Source organism: Lissotriton vulgaris, chromosome 5, assembly GCF_964263255.1.
Source record: "Lissotriton vulgaris chromosome 5, aLisVul1.2, whole genome shotgun sequence".
Classification (NCBI taxonomy): Eukaryota; Metazoa; Chordata; class Amphibia; order Caudata; family Salamandridae; genus Lissotriton; species Lissotriton vulgaris.
Window position 1 is genome coordinate 316,485,326 of NC_141693.1, and position 23,025 is coordinate 316,508,350.

Below are 23,025 nucleotides of genomic sequence, written 5' to 3' on the forward strand. Positions count from 1 at the left end.
AACATCATCTCTTACGCAGATGACACTCAACTGATCCTCTCTCTCACCAAGGACCCCAGCACCGCCAAAACTAACCTACACGAAGGAATGAAAGAAGTTGCTGAATGGATGAAACACAGCCGTCTGAAACTGAACTCAGATAAAACAGAAGTCCTCATCCTAGGCACATCCCCCTCCGCATGGGACGACTCTTGGTGGCCGGAAGCCCTTGGAAAAGCACCCATCCCGACAGACCATGCACGGAACCTAGGCGTTATCCTGGATTCTTCACTTTCAATGAACAGACAAGTCAGCACCGTATCCTCATCCTGCTTCAACATTCTTCGCATGCTCAAAAAAACATTTCGCTGGATCCCCACCGAAACCAGGAAAACAGTCACCCATGCTCTGGCCACGAGCCGACTGGACTACGGAAACACCCTCTACGCAGGCACTACCGCCAAACTCCAAAAGAAACTCCAACGAATCCAAAACTCCTCAGCCAGAATCATATTAGACATCCCACGCAACGAACACATCTCTGGTCACCTGAAAGACCTCCACTGGCTACCCGTCAATAAGAGAATCACTTTCCGACTGCTAACCCACGCACACAAATCACTCTACGACATCGGTCCAGAATGCCTCAACTCAAGACTGTCCTTCTACACCCCCTCCCGCCAACTACGCTCTTCCAGCCAAGCCCTCGCCACTGTACCTCGCATCAACAAGACCACCATGGGAGGCAGATCCTTCTCTTACCTGGCTGCTAAAACATGGAACTCACTCCCCACTCACCTTCGCCTTACCCAGAACCACCTAGCTTTCAGAAAGCAACTTAAAACGTGGATATTTGACAAGTAATCCTCCTCCCCCTCCTTAGCGCCTTGAGACCCTCTGGGTATGTAGTGCGCTATATACATTCTCTGACTTGACTTGACTTGACTGTCGTGAGTTTAAGAAAACAAGCTGAACTCACCATAGATAATTATCTTTATGCTGGAAAGTGTGCCCAATTGCCAAAAGAAAAGAACCAAATGTGTGTGTGACGCAACGTGGCGGCCATCTTAAGTATGAAAAACGGAACGACGGAAAATTGAATATTATCGTAAAGGAAGGTTGGATTTAAACATAACGTCACATGAGGGCAATTTATAATACCAGCACGCATATTAAGACTGGTAAAGTGAAGGAAAGAAGAAAGACTAATTAGTGGAAAGCGTCGATAGTATAATTAAGACACTGCTGTTTGGAGTCAAAAGAAAAAAGGTGAAGCTGTTTAAAGAAGAAAAGAACGCTGTACAACATGGACATGGAAAGAAGAGGATATTTTTAGTGAAGTATTTTGTAATTACAAACAGGTGAAAATTTGTGGAAATTGAAAAGGAATTTGTGCTTAGGGTGACAAGTACACAAAATTTGACTTTGTTGAGTGTAATAAGTTAAACACAACACACTAATGTAAAGTGATGTCACTGTGATTCATGAAATGTGTTGTTATTAGCGACACTCTGTGTGATGTAGTAAAGTTTGGTGAACAATATTAGTTAAGATAGAATAGTACTAATATAACATCAAACTGTAGTGAAGATAAGTAGAAAGGGTCTGTGAATATGCAGAATGTTACATTGCCACCGTTTTTTCTTTCTGATCTAGGTGATCCACCGATTAGGTGGAAGAAAATGTTTGAAAATTACGCAAGAGTTTGTGGCAGGAATCTAAGTGCGGAAAGGAAGCATGCTCTCTTGATGCATTGCATAGGAGGGGAAGGGCAGGAAGTGTTAGAAAATGTACCTACATTAAGTCAGGCTGATCAAAGGGGACTTAATGAGTATGGAATTTGTATAAAACAGTTACTTACATTTTTTGCCAAAAGTAAGCACTATAATGGAGAGATAATATTTTGGACTGAGAGAGCAAGGAAAGGAAGAAACGGTTGAACAGTGTGTAACTGTCTTAAGAAAATTAGCTTCTAGCTGTAAGTTTGGTGAGTTAACAGAAGAGAGGATACGAGATCAATTTGTGTTGAGATGTACCAATGACAAAATAAGATAAGAACTTTGGATGACGGATGATTATTGCTAAGCGGGTAGAACACATGGTTAAGTGTGTGGGAGAGTTGAGCAAAGCTGGGAAAAATATGAGCAGTAACGAAAAGATAGAAGTACAAGTTCAAGAAGTGAAGAATCTTGCGGAGAAAAAGAATAAAGATTCTGTAGATACGAAAGGTAGCGTTAGTGATAGTCAAGCAGGGAAAACAGTGTTAGAAAAGAAAAGTGGGAGTACTTTTCAGGGCAATTGCTACAGATGTGGAAGATTGGGACATGTGGCTAATGATAAAAATTGTCCAATTTTGAAAGTTGTCTGCAATGTGTGTGGGAAGTAAGGTCATTTGGGCAAGAATTGTCGACTAAGATTTAGAAGAGACAATAGAGTTGAAACTAAAGAAGTTACATTTGAAATTAATGATGGCATCATAGAAAATCCATCTGACTGGGTTAGTGTAGGTGGAGTTAAGATTAAGATGAAGTTTGATTCTTGCTCACACTTAACATTTGTTTCAAAAGAGGATTATTTAAAATATTTTAAAGGAAAATTTGAATTAAAGAAATCAGATGTGAAACCAACAGGGTATGGAAAAAACCCAATAAAAATGTTAGGTTACTTCACAGTTAATATTGAATACAATGAGAGATATGTTGTAGGGAAAATTTATGTTGCAGAAAAAGGTGATAGCTTAATAAGCTGGTCACATCAAGCTAATTTGGGTGTGGTGCTCAATCTGAATGCAAATCCATCAATTCAAGTGCAAGCTGTGGAAGATGATAATGAAGAAGTGGTGAGAAACTTTAAAGAATTGTTCAGTGAAAATCTTGGATGTTTGAGAGGTTACAAACACAAAATCAAGTTGAAAACTGGTGCGATCCCTGTTGCTGCAAAGGTTAGGCATGTGCCTATTTGCATGCAAGATGCTGTAAAGAATGAAATTGATAGATTACTAAAAACTGGGGTGATTGAAGCAGTAGAAGCGACTGAATGGTTGGCCCCCATTGTTGTTGCGAGAAAACCCAATAATGAGATTCGTCTCTGTGTGGACCTTCGAGCTTTGAATAAGGAGGTAATTGTAGATACATTTCCTCTTCCAAACATTGAAGAGTTAGTTGCAACATTAGACGGTGCGTGTTACTTTACGACGTTAGATATGGCTTCGGCATATCATCAGGTTCAATTGTCATTAGAATCACAAGAGTTGACCGCTTTCATAACTCCTTTCGGTTCATACAAATTTAAACGAATGCCGTTTGGCCTAATTTCTGCAGCCTCGGTGTTTCAGCGTATTATGAATGACTTGTTTAAGGATGTAAATGGAGTGAAATGTTATCAGGATGATGTGCTAATTTGTGGGAATACAACGGAAGAACATGATTGTAGATTGAAGTGTGTACTAAGGAAAATGTTAAAGGCAGGACTATCTCCTAGACGGGACAAATGTAAGTTTGGAGTGACAGAACTGGGTTATTTGGGTCATCATATTTCTGGTTTTGGTGTGAGGCCCAAAGAAGATTTGGTAAAAACTATTGAAGAACTAAAGGAACCTTGTTCAAAGGAGAAATGGGCATGGCAGAATTTTACAATAAATTCATTAAGAACTTTGCAGACAAAACTGAGAAATTAAGAAGCATGATGTGTAGGAAATGTGAGTTTCTCTGGACTGATGAGTGCAATAAAGAATTCGTGCAAATTAAAAAAGAACTCGAACTTGCACCGAATCTGCAAACATTTAGACCTGGTGAACCAACTTTCACAGTAACAGATGCGAGTTGTAAAGGGCTTGGAGCTTTGTTGTTTCAAGTTAGAGATGGTGGTGAAAATCTCATTGCTTGTGCATCTAGGTGTTTGAAAGGTGCTGAACTAAATTACTCCGTAATAGAGAAAGAAGCTCTTGCCATTTTCTGGGCTATTAATAAGTTTAGAAAATTTGTTTGGGGTTGTCCATTTGTAGTGATGTCGGACCACAAACCTTTAAGAGAGATATTGGAAAAGAAAGGTCTTGACGCTGTTTCTGCTAGAATTAGGAGATGGGTAGTCATAAATAATGTTTCTAAGAATACTAATGGGAAATTAGCAAAACCTTGGTCGATAATTTCTCATGAACTGGCAGTGTTGAATGGGATTTTAGTAAGAGGAACTAGATTAATTCCTCCAGTGAGTTTGAGAAACAATATTCTCAAAATGGCTCATGTTGGTCATATGGGCATTTCAAAAACAACGGAGCAAATTGGGCAAGATTTTTGGTGGCCTGGTCTAGATTTGATGGTGGAGAGAGCTGTTCGTGACTGTGTGGCGTGCCAAATAAGTGACAAAGTACTCAAACCGAGGTGTTCACCAATGGATTGCAGAAAATTACCGTTGTGTCCTTGGGATGAAGTTGCAATAGATATTGTTGGTCCATTACATGGTGAGCGGAATACTCCTTATCTGTTGGTGTTGATGGACCTATATTCTCGGTGGGTAGAAGTTAGTGCTGTGAGAGAGGTTACCTCTCGTTGTGTGATATCATTTCTTGATTCATTATTTAAAAGAGAAAGTTTTCCAAAGTCATTACTTTCGGACAATGGGCCTCAATTTTGTTCGGTTGAGTTTGAAAATTATTTGTCAACTTGTGGCATTGTTCAAAAAAAGATATTGTTGTATCATCCTGAATCTAATGGTTCCTTGGAAAGGTTAAACAAAACATTAAAAGAGGGAATTCAGTTAGCTAGAGCTAATTCTTTAGATTGGAGGGTGGAATTGCAGAATAGAATGTCTGCTTATCGCTTCACACCTCATTTCACAACTGGGAGAACACCTTTTGAATTGTTTAGGGGAAGATCTTCCAACACCAATTTGTGTCCAGGTTGGATGTTTCAAGGTAAAGGTTTTAAAGATAACAGTATTGGACAATGGAGAAATAAAGAATTGCATTTGCAGAGAAAAAGGAAAATTTACTATGATGAGAAGAAAAATGTTTTGGTTCCTAATTTTAAAATTGGTGACATGGTAAAAGTTAGGGTTCCAGTTGGTTGTAAGAGGTGATGTAAGTTTACAGATGTGAAGAAAATTGTAAAAATGTTCAAAAATGCTGTGAAAACAGATGATGGACGTATTTGGAATCTAAATCGCGTTGCACATTTGCCTGTTCAAATTTCAGGTGATGTTTTGTTGCCATCTGTTTCTTCTGGGAAAAGTAGTTCAAATTCTGATACAAGAGTTAATGTCTCCTGCAGGTCTTGCAGGTTTACTAAAGCTCCTGCTTATCTAAATGATTATGTGTAACAACATTTACTATGGAAGACCTGTTTCAATGTTTAATTCTAATTGAAAGGGAGATGTGGGATGTTAGTTAAGAAAAGCATCCTACAACTTGGCGTCTTGTTTCCACTTTGTTATTGTCATTTCATCTTGTAATTTTTACAGTGTGATCTTGTGAAATGTAAAGGGGAAGGAGTGTGATGATGTGACTAGGTTCTATGAGGAATGTTCCAGCATAGAACCAAGTCAGGGGAATGTTCCTTGGGGGAATCTCGTGAATGTTCTAAGCGAGGCAGTTATTCCTGTTAGATGCTGGATGAGGTTGTTTAATAAAGACCTCTTGCTTCAACTTGATTATTACTCGTTTCATCTTTATTACAGAACGCCCACAAACATGGCTGTTTTTTTCAGCATTCACAAACTCCTCCTCGCCTTCCCCTTTCCACTCCAGAAAGTGTCAGAGATTTACTCCAAGCCAGGGCGGTTGTAATCCCCTTTCCAGACTTGGGGCCTGATTACGATGTCAGTCAGAAAGCCTCCGAGCTGTATTCGGTCCATCTGAATCAGATTCGGAAGCCTTGTTTCCAACTGATTCAGAAACCGTTCCGACCGATTACGATGCTCAGAAAGCATTCGGACTTTCCGACTCTGTTCCAAATCTGAACCGGAAGGCATTCGGAAAGACTGAGTTGTTTGGAGCCCAATTGTATGTGTCTACGAGCAACATTTCGAGTTTTCGACGTATTACGATGTCTGAACCTTTCCGAATCTTATGTTCTGACACAGATTGGCTGTCGGAATCCGACTTTGAGACCCCTTAGCAGGTCCCCTTCACCCAGAGCCTTCCGAATGGGGCCCGTACGGTTATCCAAGGGACCACTCCTTTCCTACCATGCACAGCGTGGCAGGCATCAAGGGGTGCCCACCACAGGGTGCACAGTTTTCCCAGACAACCTTTTCTTGAATGGGAGCCTATGTATTCGGCCAGAACACAGGCTCCCATTGAAGTCAATGGGAGCCAACTGAATGCTATCCCGAACCATCTTAATCGGTCAGTCGAACTCCCCGAATCCGATTCGGTCGTAAACCATTCCAAGACCGATTCGGTCCAAATGCTTTCCGACCAACATCGTAATCAGGCCCTTAGAAGGGGAATGGACCCGCCTAGATTTAGTGGTATATGGGAAAGTGATCTCTCAAACCGTGAACATATTTTCTCCATGGAGGAAAAGAAACCCCCACAAAAAGTATGTTTACAACTGGGGTTCTTTTCTCCCTGTAAGGAGATCTGTGTTTCGGAGAACTCAGCACCCTGGTGATAGGATACTGCTGGGAAGGTCACATGACCTTCCCAGAAATTTGCATGAAAACCTGCGCCTGGCACACAGTTCAATTCATATACCTGAGATCAATTGCAAATTCCAGATATTCGTAAATCTGCACTTGCACACAGGTGTAAACCTGTGGTTACACAATTATGTCTTTCTTGGTAAAATGGTTCCGAATTGTTCATACGATTCTAGTGAGTCACCCCTAAAAGCTACCATCGGATGGGAGTCTTTCTACAAATATGCTTTTTTGTATTATTTGTTAAACTTCGAAGGCACAGTGACAGCAGAGGATCGAGAAGTGACAAGGAGGCTCCAGTGGGGATTCTGAAGTGCAGCAGAGGGTCGTGGAACTAACCCTAACGGCGCAGCGGGACTGCGAGTCCCAGGTACCTTAGCGGCTGCTGAGACGCCGCACCTGAGACTCTTCCCGGCTGGCCGTGCCTCTCCCCGCCCTTGAAAACCGCGCCTCACGGCCCCCGCTCCGCGGGTGACGCTCGAAGGCACAGTGACAGCAGAGGATCGAGAAGTGACAAGGAGGCTCCAGTGGGGATTCTGAAGTGCAGCAGAGGGTCGTGGAACTAACCCTAACGGCGCAGCGGGACTGCGAGTCCCAGGTACCTCAGCGGCTGCTGAGACGCCGCACCTGAGACTCTTCCCGGCTGGCCACGCCTCCCAGCCCCGTACAACCACATCTCCACCCACTCACACGCGCATCGCGGGACGCGCGCGGGCGTCCGCCGGGCAAAGACCGGGCAAAGAGCGGGCCGTTCTAGGCCGTTAGAGGCCGGTAGAGACCGGACCGGGCCCCTCCTCTAACGTCGTCCCCGCCCCAAGGCTACTATACTTACTTCATCAGCCTGTGGTTATTAACTGTTTTATTCCTCATGGCAACCCGAGTATCAAGGAGCAAGGCTGCCCAACAGTGCTCTGGCACACTGGAAAAATTCTTCCCTAAGGCTAGCGCGGCGGCCAACAAAGGTCGCACAGTTCCAGATACTCTCCTTGAGGTGAACGCAGAAAACGTGTCAGTGCTAGCGGACCCCTCTGACTCTTCCTCCATTGATGGTAGTACTCAAATAACCCTTGATGCCACCCATCTTTCCATTATGGATAGCATTGACCAGACAATTGAGTCCGTCCTTCAACAACTTAGGACCCCGTCTAATCTACCCAGGGAGAGTGAACCACTGCGTCCCTCGGGCGTGGTGGAGACCACTCCGTATATGAATTGTGCGGAGTTGTCTAAGGCGCATGATGAAGGGCAAGTTGTAGTGTCAACTGGCCATGTAAGCAGCAGAGCGGACCATCCCCTGAAAAGGAAAAGGTCAAGGAAGCTTAGAGGGGTAAAAAGGGCCAAAGTGGATAAAACCAATCCAACATTAGATGTTAGTTCAGACATTTCGGCATCTCCTGTGATCACCTCCCCGGGAATTGGGTCCGATCAATCAGACTCGCCAATAGACACAGTGGTAACTGGTTGTCCTGGGCCGTTCATATTTGGTGGAAATCCTCCTAATGTGCCAGAGGCTCTGATTGTCTCATTTAGGGACATTCTTAAAAGCCTCCTGGAGCCCCTCTCTGCAAAACTGGACTCCATAGCGGCTAGACTTACGGCCATAGAAATCGCATATAACAGTAATAGTCCTAGTAGGGGGTTGGGCCCAAGTGCACAGATGGCTCCCCGGGAATCTACAGGGAATAGACCACCTACTGCTGGAACAAGCACACAGGTACCGGCTGGGGCACAACACACTGCCCCTGGCAGTCGTCCTCCTTCATTGCCCCCCTCACAATCGTCTAGGCCCCCTGTCCCTGTACCCAGAAGATCTAAGCAACTGACACTACCCCAGCCAACGATTGAGGGGCGAGCTAACAATGACCATATTGGTCGCCCTACTAGCCCTAACACCAGGCGCAGGGCGGTCAATCTCCCTCCTGAGGCTGTGCCCTACACAGTGATTATGGTGGGAGTTCCTGAGCTCACTGGAGACACCAGAGAGCCACAGGACTCACTCCGTAACAAAGTAATTAGTTGGCTCAATATCAACAGGCCCCTCCCCCCTAACATCAAAGGTGATGTGTTGATGGTTAGAAGGATTCCCTGGATCGGAGTCACCCCTAAAAACAGGGTAGGGGACTGCATTATAATCAGTTTTAAAAGCCCACTGGTTGCCCCTTATATCTGTAACTGGCTGACAAGGCCTAATAAGTCCAACATAGAACTAGTTTCCCTCTCATATTTCTATCCAAATGCTTCCAATCTAGCTTTGGGGAGGGAACAAAGTTGGACCAGAGTGGGCTTCGCTTTAGATGGCTCACGGTACAGACCCAAGTACAATACACTCCCTGCTCATGACAACTTTGTCCATCAGAATAGATTTTCTTGCCTGGACCAGGTTGATTGACCAAAAAGGGGAGAGTCTGCACAAATGCTAGTAAACGTAGCCCATGGGTCTATTCTCAGGGGGGAAGGCACACCCACTCCCGTAATTGAAAAAAGGTCCCCGGCCCCTGTAAATGAGGGGGGGACCGCCCTGGGAAGCACCCTACATCTAGATGAGGACCCATCAAGCACACCAACTGCTCTTACAATGCAATTGGTGGAGCTTGCTGAATTGCCAACCTCGCCACCCAATACTACTGGTTTGGGCGACCTGGGTAATTCTGCACATGTCATCCAGCCTACATCTAGTGAAGCAGGCCCACAATCCCAAGATCCAGGTTTATCTATTCTTTCTTGGAATGTAGCTGGCATCTCAAGTAAGGTGGGCACCCCGGAGTGGGAAACCCTGGTTAGCAAAGGTGATATCCTCCTCTTCCAGGAAACATGGGCAAGGGTACCACAGCTTAGGAGGGGATATGATATCTTTGAAATCCTTGCAAAGACGAATGGGAGGGGGAGACCCTCGGGCGGTCTAGCTATCTGGGTGGCGACCCACATTGGGTGCCAAGTGGAAAGGATGGACACACTCTCACAGGATATTCAGTGTGTCCTCCTCAGATGGCCTGGTAAAAGCACATGGGCTATTGTCAACGTCTACTCACGTCCAGTTGCAATGGGCAAGGAATCCCCAACCCTAGTTGAACTTTCATCCTTTCTAGGTCAATTGCCAGGTGACCTGAAAATAGTGATGGGAGGGGATTTCAACTGCCATTTTGAACCCCTGGAAGGCCTGATGGAGGGCGCTTTTACTGCCGAGGATGACCATTGGGGAGTTCCACCCTCATCCTCACCTCATCCCAAAGCTTGGTCCCCGCTGGTAGTACAACTGACTTCCCTCACCCTGAACTTTGCACTGAGGGCGTGTAACGGACGCACCCCTTCTGACACTCCTTCGGTGTGTACTTTTAACAGAAAGGGCCAGGAGTCAAGGTTGGACTATATATTTATAGATATTTCCCTGTGGCCCAAAGTTCAAGACTTTCGAGTGATCCAGAGGACAGACAGTGACCACAATTCCCTTCTGCTGGAGATTCATCACCCTGCCCCAGCTGTAGAGCGGCCATTCATCGACTCTGGAGCCGATCAGGGAGACTTATTACTCACTACAAGCAGGCGCAGGGTGAAATGGGGGAAGCTAGTCGACAAAGAAGAAGCTATTAATAACCTCTATGGCATAGCACTTCCCAGGTTCGAGGAGGTGGACGCTCTCATTAACTAACCAAGACCTTCTGATTACAATGAGAGATTATATGGCATTCACCAGGCTTTAGTGAAGGACCTCGCAGACGTCTTCAATCCGGCGCTGCCAAACAGAAGGAAAAAGACTCGCGCCCGACATGGTACACCTCTACCTGCAGGAAAACCAAGTCTGAGCTACTTGCCGCAATTAAAGAGGGCAGCGATAAGGGGAAGGTTGCAGCCCTCAGGAAGGGATACAAGCTAGCATTGGCCAACGCAAGGGCAGAGTGGGACTGGAACCACTGGCACGAACTGACTGAAGCCCTAGAAGCCAAAGACTCCAGAAAATTTTGGGCACTGGTGAACAACGGGACAGGGGTACTGTTATCTGCAGTGGAACCCAACATTGCCCCTTCTGTTCGGGAGACCCATTTTGGGACATTATATGAAGAATCTACCCTTTGGCCTGAAGGGAAGGTGCTGGAGTTTCCCTGCCCCCCGGATGTGTCCCTGGAATTTTCCTTGGGGGAGGTGAAGTTAGCTTTGGAACGCTTAGCGCTTGGGAAGGCACCAGGGCTGGATAAGCTGCCTGGCGATTTGTTCAGACACCATCCTGACATCTGGGGCCCGTACCTTCTTGTTCTTTTTAATGCTATTTTGGGAGGTATGGCGGTCCCCTCCTCTTGGCTAGGGGCTGAAATAGTGCCGATTTACAAGAAGGGGTCCCCTCTGAGCCCGGCAAACTATAGGCCTATTAGCCTGATTGATGTCCCCCAAAAAGTTTTTGCGCGCCTCATTCTGAACCATCTGTTGGACTGGGTGGAGGAAAAAGACATCATGAGTCCCCTGCAGGCTGGCTTCAGGAAGAACACGTCGACCATGGACCAGATCTTCCGCCTCGTTCTCCTTTACTGGAAGACGGTAAGGATCGAGGGGGGGGAGATTGTACATGGTCTTCGTGGATCTGAGGTCAGCTTTTGACCTAGTCCCGCGCAGGAAACTGTGGGAGGTGTTGGAAAAGCTAGGAATCCCCCCCAGTTACTTAACATCCTAGCCAGGCTGCATGAAAACAACTATGCACAAGTCAGGTGTGGGAGGGATGGCAAACTTTCATCCAGGTTTCCAGTCCGCCGAGGTGTGAGGCAGGGCTGTGTCCTGGCTCCGACCCTGTTTTGTTTATTCATCAATAACGTCATCTCACACCTGGAAAGCGTTAAGGATAACGATGCCCCCTCTTTGGCAGGTAGGAGGGTACCGGCAATTATGTTTGCCGACGATACCCTCCTCCTTTCAAAATCCCCTATGGGGATTCAGAGGATCCTGGATGGATTTGGTCTTTTCTGTCACCAGCATGGGCTGGAAGTGAACACAGAGAAGACCAAGTTTATGATCTTCAACCCCCCATCCAAAACCAGGCCCAATCCTACCTTGGGGACCGCCACCCTTGAGAGGGTGTCTACCTTCGTTTATCTGGGGGTAACATTGCAGGAAAATCTGTCATGGGACCGCCAGATAGTACGATCTAGGGCCAAATTGTCCCAACTGTCGGGTGCAATCCTGAAAGTGGCTAATTCCTCTTCCTTCAAGCCTATAAGCCCGGCCCTCGAAACTTACAAGACCCAGGCCAAGGCTGCTGCCATGTATGGCAGCGAACTATGGGGGCATAAAGCGGTGAAGGACTTATCAATGGTTGAAAACAGTTTTCTACGGCGCCTTCTAGCCCTTCCAAGCTCCACGCCACTCCAGCCTCTGAGAATGGACATGGGTCTCCCCCCGATTGCTGAGGAGCTTGTGTCAAAACCAGTGAAGTTCTGGCACAGGCTCTGGTCTACGGACGAACTCCATCATTATAGGGAGGATCTTACCCACGTCATGAGTCTTAACTGCAGTGGCAAAATCCCCTGGCTCAACTTTGTGGAAAATGAACTGTCTGCCATCAATCTCCGTGACCTGTGGGAGGATCCTGTGCGTGGTTGCCCATCAATCTCGCGCAAAGCCCTGGCACAAATCTATAAAGCCAGGTCCCTTGCTCACCTGATGGAAGCTCAAAATAGCGGCACCTTAACTTTGCGTTTTTTAGAATCCAAAAATTCATATGTTTTCGAACCTTTTATGGATTTTATCTTTCCCATCCTGGCAAGGAAACTGTACGTTCAATGGAGGCTTGGCACGCTCCCTATTAATTCATACACGTGTAAGTGGACAAATGGGGGCAATAAATTATGTCCCTGCTGTAACAACCATGTGGAAGATGACCCCCACATCTTGTTTGTGTGCCCTGCATACCAAAGGCCCAGAAAATACTGGATAGCGCCGCTATGTAAGAACTTGGGGTTTAGAGAGTATGCACAGGCATACAGGATTTTGAAAACCAGCACCCTGGGTCACATTGTGTTCGCTGTTTCAAAATTTCTTATGGCCATATGGTTGATCAGAAAGAAAAGATTCACTGAAGCCCCCTGAACTTTGTTTTATGAAATTCTGAATTACCCCTCGCTGGGAGAGAGGATTTTATTTAAATGTTTTTATTAATAATGTATTTTAATGTCTGTATGTTGCACTGCATCTTTTATGGTCTATATGACCGAAATAAAGAATTTTTGGAATTGGAAGTTAAACTTCTTGGATATTCATGTTCACACAGCTCCCAATTCATAAACTGCAGTTTAGAGGCCCCACCACCCTGAATGAGGGCCTCTCCAGGCCACAGGACTTCATGGCCTTTTGTGAATCGAGCCCTTATATATACCATTTGAAAGAGCAAAGTTGGTTAAACGTTTATTTTTTCCTTAATGAACATTTCCACTGTGTTTTGCAATGTGAATGACATCTACAGTGTCAGAGGGCTCCACGATAATCTGTTTTTCGCCTGGCCTGTCAAATGTGCAGAATGAGGAGGGCACCAAAAAGTCAGAGACGACAATGTTCCCAGAGTCTGTTCCTGCTTGTTCCTGTTTTTGACATTCTATCATCATCGCCCACCTTTCTCCATACATCACTCTAACCAGTCCTACTTGTAGTTAACGAGTACCTCTATCAAAAGATGCTCGCTAGACAGACTTCCATTTTACATTCTGGAAGAGCCTCAAAACAAAAAACTTCCCACAGCAACACCGTAACCATTACATCGAACACACAAAGTCTCTCCCTGTGTTTAGAGACGATTTGGTGTCTGGAGTGCTCATTACAAATGCTCGATCAACACTTAAGGCCATGAAAAAAAAGTATTAGGTGGCACATCAATCTATGGTGTAATTGCAGAATTTCACCTTAGTTTTTATGACCTTCCCACTGTATATGTCTTTCTATTTATATATATTTTTAATCTAGCTACAGGTTTGCTGTTTGCCAGAACTCATCCCAGCAACACTGCAACATATGCAGAAGAGCTACTTTGGGTTGCTCCTTCAGCAGTATCCGTGTTTGGTTAGCATCCATAACCCTGTCACATTAAGGATGATTTACACAATGATTGTGATTTTGAACCTAAATATGGTTTTGCTTGTAAATGTGATACCGGTATGCTGTTACCTAGCACCAGGTATGAGTTTGCTTCTAAGTGACTTTACGCCTTCGTTTGATTTGTGCTTCCAGTGGTTTTCTGTACTCCTGCTGATGTTGCACAAAGGTTGGTTTTCCACCTAAGTTTGGTGTTCGCCAAATAGGATGTCATAGTGATCCACACCTGTTACCTTACACAACTGTTTTGCAACATTTTCTCACTTTATTGATTAATTTTGAATCTAAATGTACCACACTCCTCACTGTGACTTTGCACCTGTGTTTGTGCACCTAGACGTGTACCTGTACTCCAGATGTTCCACCTAATGTGGTTATGTTTGTTGTTGAAACTATACTCAATGTTGTAACTAAATGTGATTTCGTTCACTTTAATATGTTTTTGTTCCTAAACGTAATTTGTGCTCAAAAGATTTGTACACTCTCCTGCTGATGCTGTTCCAAATTAGATTTTGTCCCCTCGGTGTGATTTTGCATGTAAATTGGATTTATTCTCCTAAACGTAATTTACCCTCATGCTGATGCTGCACCATGGGTGACTTTGCAGAGTGATCTGCTCCCAATCAAGAGTGATGATATACTTGTGCACAACCTGTGCACCGAATATGAAAATACTGTTGTTTTTTCCCCCCTAAACTTGAGCTGGTAAATGTAAAATAGGTCACAGATATAGGCGGCCTAGAAAGGGACAGATTGAACAGAGACACAGCACAAATAGTCTACACACATTTATTTATGCATGCTTATGTTTGAACGAATTAGCATGTTAAAGTCCGACCTATTGGCTTTGCCAATGCCTGTTGAGGTTTTGATGTCTGTACAAGTGGGAACCCAGCTCCCAATAGATTTCTAGCAAATGCTGAACAATGGCAAATGTTGAGGGCAGATTGAATTGGGAAAATATGGTTTTTATTTACAATTCTATAAAATGTACTTAGTATCTCGTTCAGTATTTGTCATTGTTTTGAATTCTTCCTGAGTTTGTGTAAAAATGTACTTGAAAAGATTATGGTAAAAACAAACTTCTACGCTAACAACACTATGAATGTGTTCCTTAGAACTAGGTTCTGATACTGTGCTCTTCACTTGCATAGCCTGTAACTATGTACCATAATTTGGCAGTATTCTAGATTTGATTAATTATATAATTGTTTTGGTGCATACAGGCAAACGCAGATGGCATCCAAGGAAATTTTCTGGGGGACCTCCTGCAGAGTGGTGGGATGCTAATAGTCAGTAAAGGTAATTATTTTTATTTGAAACACAATGCATTAATCTGAAAGTAACTGATGAAACCAGGAGAATTGGATTACGGAATCCTCTATTTTTAAAAATCGGGGACAACGTACACAGAATTGGTTCCCATTGTTAATACTTATTATTATTCCTAACTCAAAGTACAACACCTATTTAGGCATGTGTATTTTGGCTCTTTCCTAAGGCTCAATAGGCATCTAAAACTACAACACCTGTTATTTGCGATATTTACTAAGACTAGAAAACCTATTCTTTTCATAGCTGTAAGCTCCAAAAGCAGTCGTGCCTCCAGATCTCTTTGATCCTCTGAGAGGGATTGCTTCTCCAGCTTAAAAAATTCCTGTCATTTTATGGCTGAATCGACTTCTGGTATAAGAGACGTTTTCTCTTTCAGGCATCAAAGTTGTTGTTTCAAGAATGCCCTATTTTATTGTTATGTACTAGCTTGGGTAAGATGCGGTCATTGGTTCAGAGAAGTGACACGGTGGACAAAGATGAGACAGAGACCCTCGAACACTTTGAGACTCTCTCAGAGGAGGATTTCAACAAATTAGTATTGAGTGTGTCGTCGGGATCCCCGCGGGATCCTTTATCTCACCAAGTATGGAAAGAACTGCAGGGAGAGCTCTTCCCATGAACTCCGTAGGATTTGTTGCCAATCCCTGAATAGTGGGGTAGAACCGTCTCTTTGGAAACAGGCCATAGTTATGCCACTTCTGAAGAAACCTACCTTAGACCCCGGGTCCCCCCGTGACTACAGGCCTACATCTCTTCTACCTTACACAGTTAAAATTATCAAATGATTTGTCAGCAAAACACTCTCTCTCTCTTTCTAGAAACTAACCTCAAATTGGAAGATGAGCAATGTGGCTTTTAACCAGGGCATGGAACCAAAACCGCCCTACTAACAGTCCTGGACGAACTTAGAATGCAAGCTGACAAAGGTCAATCAGTTATGCTGATCCTATTGGACATGTCTGCCGCATTCGATAGGTCAACCACAGCCCTCTTATGAACAGGCTGGCCGCAAATGGAGTGGGAGGTACGGTAGCAAAGTGGCTCCAGTCCTATTTAACTTTAGCCTTACCCCCCCTTCCAATCTGAATTTAGAAACATTAAACACAGTGTCCCTCAGGGCTCAGCAATCAGTCCCATACTTTTTAATATCTATATGAGCCCGCTGATTTCAGTCATTAAGTCATACAAAGTCAACGTAGTAAATTATGAGGAAGATACACAACTTATTCTATCGCTAGAAAGGGATCAATCATTGTCACTCAATAGCATTCACAAGTGTATGCAAAAAACTGCAGGATGGCTAAAAAAAACTCCCTGCAGTTTAACGGTGACAAAACCGAGATCCTATGATGCATGGCAACGAAAATCCACACTCTTTCCTGGTGGATTTTTGGGACTATCCAATCAGACAAGCCCCTAATACCAACAGAGACAGTCTGCAATCTGGGTGTAGTCTTTGATAGCAAACTACGCCTTGAAGCCCAAGTGAACAAAACTAAGCCAACCTGCTATTCTCTCATTTGAGCATTACAAAAGGTTCTTCATATGCTCTCTGTATCAGCTAGAGCCCTAGTGGTAAGAAGTGTTCATTCTAAGCTGATTAGACTACTGTAATGCTCTACTATTAGGGGATCCCAACTTCTTAATTGAGACATCAAAGAGTCCAAACAATTGCTGCCAAGCTGGCCTTCAATAGACCGCACAGGTTATCCGCTTCCAGGTCATTTAGGGAGCTTCATTAGCTCCCTTTGATGCGGAGGATACTATTCAAATCATTCTGTTTCGTGTTTAAAGCACTACATGGGGCCAGGCCTGTCCCGCTACAAAACAAATTTGAATGGCACGCACCGACGAGAAACCTACGATCTTCATTGGCCAACTTGGTAAGCAGATCTAGGACTAAAACAATGAGATTTGGAAGATTGGCTTTTAGTATTAAAGCGGCCCGGCGCTGGTATGAGCATCTGTTAACTCTGAGACAGAATGAAGATCCATTACAGTTCAGAAAGAGACTTAAGACTTGGCTTTTTTCTTAAGGAGTAAAACAGGTCACCTGTACTAACTCAGCAAGTGCTACTTGCTTAGGATTATGTGTTGTAGCAGTAACCAGGTAATACAGCACCAGGATACTCGTGGGGTGACCGTGCGCTATATGAGTAGTGTTAACATAACATAATATTATGTTGTAATTATGTAACAAACTAGATGAAGGGCAGTAGAAAGCTATACATGGATTAGAGTGGTAGCTGGTTTCCTTGCTTTATCATTTTTGTTCTTCTTCGTCTCCAGTCTGATGGGGTTGCGGCTGCTGGTTTGCCAATAGCTTCCAGAGATGGTGAGCATGCTTTAGGCACTGGATGTCTGTGGTAGAGGAGAACTTCAAATGTAGTTATGTGCCATTGGCTTCTTGGTTGATGTTGAAGTTGTCTGTGTGTAGAATCCTCAGAGCCTCCATCTACCACTTGAAGATAATAGACAAAACTGAACCCTTGAACTCTGCAAGTGCTCAGGATCTTTCAGGACCTGGAGGTCTCCATGTAAAGAAACTGCTGTTTGTTAGATAAGTAGGTGGAAAACCAACACATTACATTTCCCATGAATCCCATTTGAGACTTCATGGCGTGGATGAGGGCTTGGTGGTTGACACTTGTTGGACCCGGCCCTTTAGGCAGGTTCACCCCGAGACTTTTTGCTTTTTCCTAGCCTGTTTCCGGAACCTGGTGGTGGTGATTTTAGGCCTCTGCGCACTTTTTCACTGTGGTACAGTGTAAAGTGCTTGAGCTCTCTGTGTATGTGTGGTGAGTGACCTGCCCTCCCATAGGAATGAATGGGAAATATGTATGCCCATGGTAGTTCCTGATGTGTGGGGAGTGCAGGGGCGAGTTTGGTATGAGAGAACTCGTGAGACTGAATGCTGGGAAATGGTATATGCGGCAAGATTGTGTCTAGTCTAGAAGTGCCACTTTTAGAAGTTGGTATATTTGTGTAATTTGTGTCTGGCGTGTGATTGGCTGGTGAGCCTGGTCCAGGAGTGTCTGGGCCTGCTTGTGGATTAACTGTCTGGTTTGAGGATGACAGGGGCTGGGGAGCCCCAGGAGGTTATCTGAGTCAGCCCGTGGATGAAAGGCTGCATCTGCTGCCAGGGAAGTGGGAGGAAATGGCACCTGGGAGAGACTAGGGCTGTGCCTGCCTGACCACAATGCTGGCTCCACCTCCCGCTGGGCGACTGTCACCTCTGTCCCTGACACTGAAGAGAGTTCCCTATAACCAGTTCTAGCTGGTTCTCACACTGCCTGCACAAAGACTTCAAAGACTTTTTTCTGTATAAGAAGGGGCTGTGTTCCCTTCCAATTTGTTCTTGTTTCTGGACTTGAATCTGCCAGGGGCATGCTGCTGCTTGGGCTCAGGGGAATCCTTGAGCCCTGCCCAGCCCCTAGACACATGATGGACTTTCCTGGACTCCTGGGGGACCCCTCTGCCTTGCTTGGGCGGATGGGGGGGACTTGGCTTTGCCCCCTGGGAATTTCTGGGACCTTTGCAGCATGGAAAAGCTGCATTTTCCTACAGAGAGCGCTTGATTGGTATTTCTAGCGCCTGGAAGCGCTGTGCTTCCCCCTGAGCGCCTGGGAGCGCTCTGCCGGTTTTCTAGCGCTTTGGAGCGCTTTACTTTGCCCAAGCGCTTAGTTGCGCTTTTATTTTCATATTTAATTGAAGCCGGTGCCCACCCGGCATTGCCCCGTGTTGAAATTCACCCCCGCTGCCTGGGACGCAGCATCGAAGGGGCCACGCTGGAATTGGGCCGCTGATGGGGGCTCGTCCCAGTGAGCCGCGCTGCCATTGGCTGGCCGGCCCTGGATGCCTTGATGACGTCTCCCCGGGCCGCGCCGTGATTGGCTGCCGGGCCGAGGAGAAAAGAGAAGATGAGCGAGGCGGCCATTGCGGGGCTCCCGGGAGCCGAGGAGAGCCCTGCTGGTGGCATGGAGGATGTTGCCGGTCTCCCGTGATTGAGAGGGAGACCGGGGAAGAAGGAAGCCGCCTGCTGTGTCCGCCCCGGGGCTCCTGAGTGAAGGGAGAGCCCCGGGGAGGGAGAGAAGTCCGGCTGCCCGAGCCGCGAGGCGTCCGTACTGCGAAGATAGCCCCGCAGCAGGACCGCAAGCAGCGGGTGAGTCTGGGCTGGGCCGGGCAAAGTGGGGCATGTCTGTTCTGCTCCACGAGGAAGCTAGGGGACTATCGTGGTGCCGGTTGCGAGGCACAGAGACAGGGCGGCCCCGGTTGGCAGCGGGTCGCCCCAACGGTAATTAGAGCCCCGAGGCTCCCGGTCCACGTGGTTGTTGACTAGCCCAGCGAGGCTCAAGGGCCATTTTTTGTGTTTAGAGCCACGGAGGCTCTAGGGGGCATACATGATTTACGAGCCCAGCGAGGCTCGAGGGCCATATTAGTTAGAGGGGGCGTCGGGGCACATTGCCGGTGCCCGCCCCCTCCTGCCTGCGAGTGTTAGGTTTAGAGTCCAGTGAGGCTCTAGGGGGCACCATCGTTTTCAGAGCCTGAGGGCTCCATGGGCCTATAATTGTTTAAGAGCTGTGTGGCTCCAAGTGCGCAGTTCAGAGCCTGTGTGGCTCCAGCAGTGGACAGTGTACAAAATATGGCATAATATCAACAAAGTAGGGGGAGAAATTGTACGAAGGAAACACAAATAATTGTAAAAAACTATGTTTTCATTTAATAGGTATATAAATGTTCATATTAAAAACAGTTAATAAAAAGCATGAATTTAAATCAATTATACAACAAGCATTGGAAATGCAATAGGTCTCGCACCATTAGAGTTAGTGCTTTTAGAATTGTTTATGGGTTTTTTTGTAAATGTTTAGCATTTTTGTTTCCTGTAGCCAATGCTAAAGTATTACAAATAAAAAAAGCCATAAACATTTCTAAAAGCTCTAACTGAAATGGTCTGAGAACTATTGCACTGTGTGAGGGTGAGGGTGAGTGAGGGGTTGAGGGTGAGTGAGAGTGAGGGTGAGTGAGGGTGAGTGAGGGTGAGTGAGGGTGAGTGAGGGGTTGAGGGTGAGGGTGAGTGAGGGTGAGTGAGGTGTTGAGGGTGAGTGAGGGTGAGGGGTTTTGGGTGAGTGAGGCTGAGGGGGAGTAGTTGAGGCTGAGTGAGGGTGAGTGAGAGTGAGGGTGAGTGAGGGGTTGAGGGTGAGGGGTTGAGGGTGAGTGAGTGAGGGTGAGGGTGAGTGAGGGTGAGGGTGGGTGAGGGGTTGAGGGTGAGTGAGGATGAGTGAGAGTGAGGGTGAGTGAGGGGTTGAGGGTGAGGGGTTGAGGGTGAGTGAGGGTTTGAGGGTGAGGGGTTGAGGGTGAGTGAGGGTGAGTGAGGGTGAGTGAGGGTGAGTGAGGGGTTGAGGGTGAGTGAGGGTGAGGGTGAGTGAGGGGTTGAGGGTAAGTGATGGTCAGGGTGAGTGAGGGTGAGGGTGGGTGAGGGGTTGAGGGTGAGTGAGGGTGAGGGGTTGAGGGTGAGGGGTTGAGGGTGAGGGGTGGAGGGTGAGTGAGGTTGAGGGTGAGTGAGGGTGAGGGGTTGAGGGTGGGTGCTCTTGCGCAAACACCGAATTACACAGCAGCAGCGCCACAGATCTGAATGTATGTAAAACAACACCCTTCTATTATTTATTGTTATGTATGTAACTGGGCTGCACAAAGAGAACACATCCGTCTGACTGTGATTGGTAACGGTGGCTAAAAATGAGCCTGGGCTAGCGAGAACAAATTCGAAAACATACCCAGCTGTAAGCCATTAGAGTCTACAACAATTGCTTTCTCTCAGACAACGATCATCATTTCTCATTAGCGTACCGCACCTAAAGCAACAAAGAGACATGATTTGGGAACATGCTAGAAGAAACGCGTCATGGTTAGGTCCAAGCTACGTTACACAATGAAAACGAACGTTAAATTAAGAGACTGGAATACCATAATATCCTGTCATATTTTCCCGTCAATTCAATCACAAATGTGCAACTGTATCTTGGTATTAATGTTAATGACAACAGCAGATGGTAATTGGTCCCAGCCCCGGGCATTGCCGCATTTGGACAACAAACCTTAAGAACCGAGTGGTGAGGCGAGGGGGGTAGGCGCTCTCACGGTGAACTCAACCGTGCGCGACATGCTGCGTGCCTGACAGAGGCTCCCGCGCGCTGTCTCTTTTCTGAGCCTCCAGGCAAGGAGGCGGGTCAAAGTTCAGGACAAAGAGAAAACACAACGGAAATAAATAAGGCACTGGAAAGCATTCGCCAGGACATCGCTTTTTTCAACAGCACGGTGCATGCTTTTACACTAGTCTACAGATTGGGCTGCATTCGATGGCTTTAGTAACACTGCAACCAAGTAAGGCAAAATAACGAGTCATGTTTGAAGTAGCCCATAGGAAGAGCGAGTCCAAGGGCTTTAGCAGGGGATGTGAACACATCAGAGCGTTTAATTGTAAGAATGCTCAGACTCGTTAATGGTTTACATTTTATAGGTAAAATAAAACAAATGCAGATTATGGTGCGACCACGATGCATGATTGGTTTGGGGTTAGGCTCCTTTAACTGGAGGAGGGAGGAGAAATGCGTCTCGGCCGGAGCAGGGGGCGGAGCAGGGAGAGCGGGCTTCACACGGCCGACCGGTCGTGAAACTGAAAGCATGGCCGGCCGACCGTGAAAGCCTTTGATGCCGCAGGGGGTGGAGCGGCACCAGCTGGGAGAGTAGGCAAGGCAGGCGGCTGGGGGCATGTGCACGCGCATTTAAGCTCAATGCGCATGCGCATTGAGCTTAAATTTCTCGTGCACTGCAAGGAATCGCCACGATTCCTTGCAAGTTGGGGATAAAGAGTGGATAAGCCACCATAGACTCGCAAGCTCGATGCGCATGCGCATCGACAGGCGAGACCTAAAAAACAAGATGTACAGTTTTCATACACTACATAAAAAATACATGTAAAAAGGTTATATGACAGTGGCAATCATTATTGTTCGACGCGCGTTTCGGCGTTATGGGGAACGCCTTCATCAGGAGCCACATTGTAATATCCTATTCCTGACTTACGAACAATATTGATTGCCACTGTCATATAACCTTTTTACATGTATTTTTTATGTAGTGTATGAAAACTGTACATCTTGTTTTTTGTATAATTGATTTAAATTCATGCTTTTTATTAACTGTTTTTAATATGAACATTTATATACCTATTAAATGAAAACATAGTTTTTTACAATTATTTGTTTGTGTTTCCTTCGTACAATTTCTCCCTCCTACTTTGTTAATATTATGCCATATTTTGTACACTGTATATTTCCCTGTATTACGAATTGATTTTCCTATCAGGGGGTCCTTGTTATTTACATTATATGGCTCCAGCAGTGGTGCAGTTTGCGCCTAAGGGTCAGTGAGGGCCCGGGCGCAGTTTTGATGGTCCCCAGCTGCGCAGCAATTAGTGGGCAGCTGCACCGTTTAGGTCTTGGGATGTTCACAGGGGCCCAGCAAGTAGTGGGCTACTGCTAGGTTTAGGCTTGTGCTTGAACTGGCGCTGCATGGCAGCGCGCCCTGACATTTGGACACAGGGGGTCTTAGCCCCAACAAGGCCAGTTGGCCTAGGGACTGCCACAGGTGGTGGCTTATGTAAGTTCTGCGCAATCGTATGTTTATTACACCTCTGAATGTTTTTATGCATCATGTGTCTTTCTTTCCCTGCGCTGCACCTCTGAATGTTTTAGGCGTCATGTGTCTCCTAGCGCTGCACCTCTGAATGTGTTTGTGATGCATCATGTGCCTTGTCTTACACCTCTGAATGTTTTTAGGCATCATGTGTTTTCCTTTATTACTCCTCTGAATGTGTTTCATGCATCATGGGTAATGTGTTCTTGTTTATACCCCTAAAAGTATTTTATTCTTAGGTGGTTGTTCTTTTAGTAAAGGTGGTCCTAGTGAGGCCCTGGTACCTGTTCACAGTAGTTACTGGATGTG

At 45.8% G+C, this 23,025-nt stretch overlaps 1 protein-coding gene across 1 annotated transcript in view; it reads left to right on the forward strand.

Annotated features, from left to right (window-relative positions):
* Positions 1–23,025, forward strand: part of PRXL2B (peroxiredoxin like 2B) — a 61,758-nt gene that overhangs the window by 20,773 nt on the left and 17,960 nt on the right. The window contains exon 5 of the mRNA XM_086921552.1: positions 14,910–14,985. Within this exon, the coding sequence (XP_086777678.1) occupies positions 14,910–14,985 (76 nt within the window). The remainder of the gene's footprint in view (positions 1–14,909; positions 14,986–23,025) is intronic.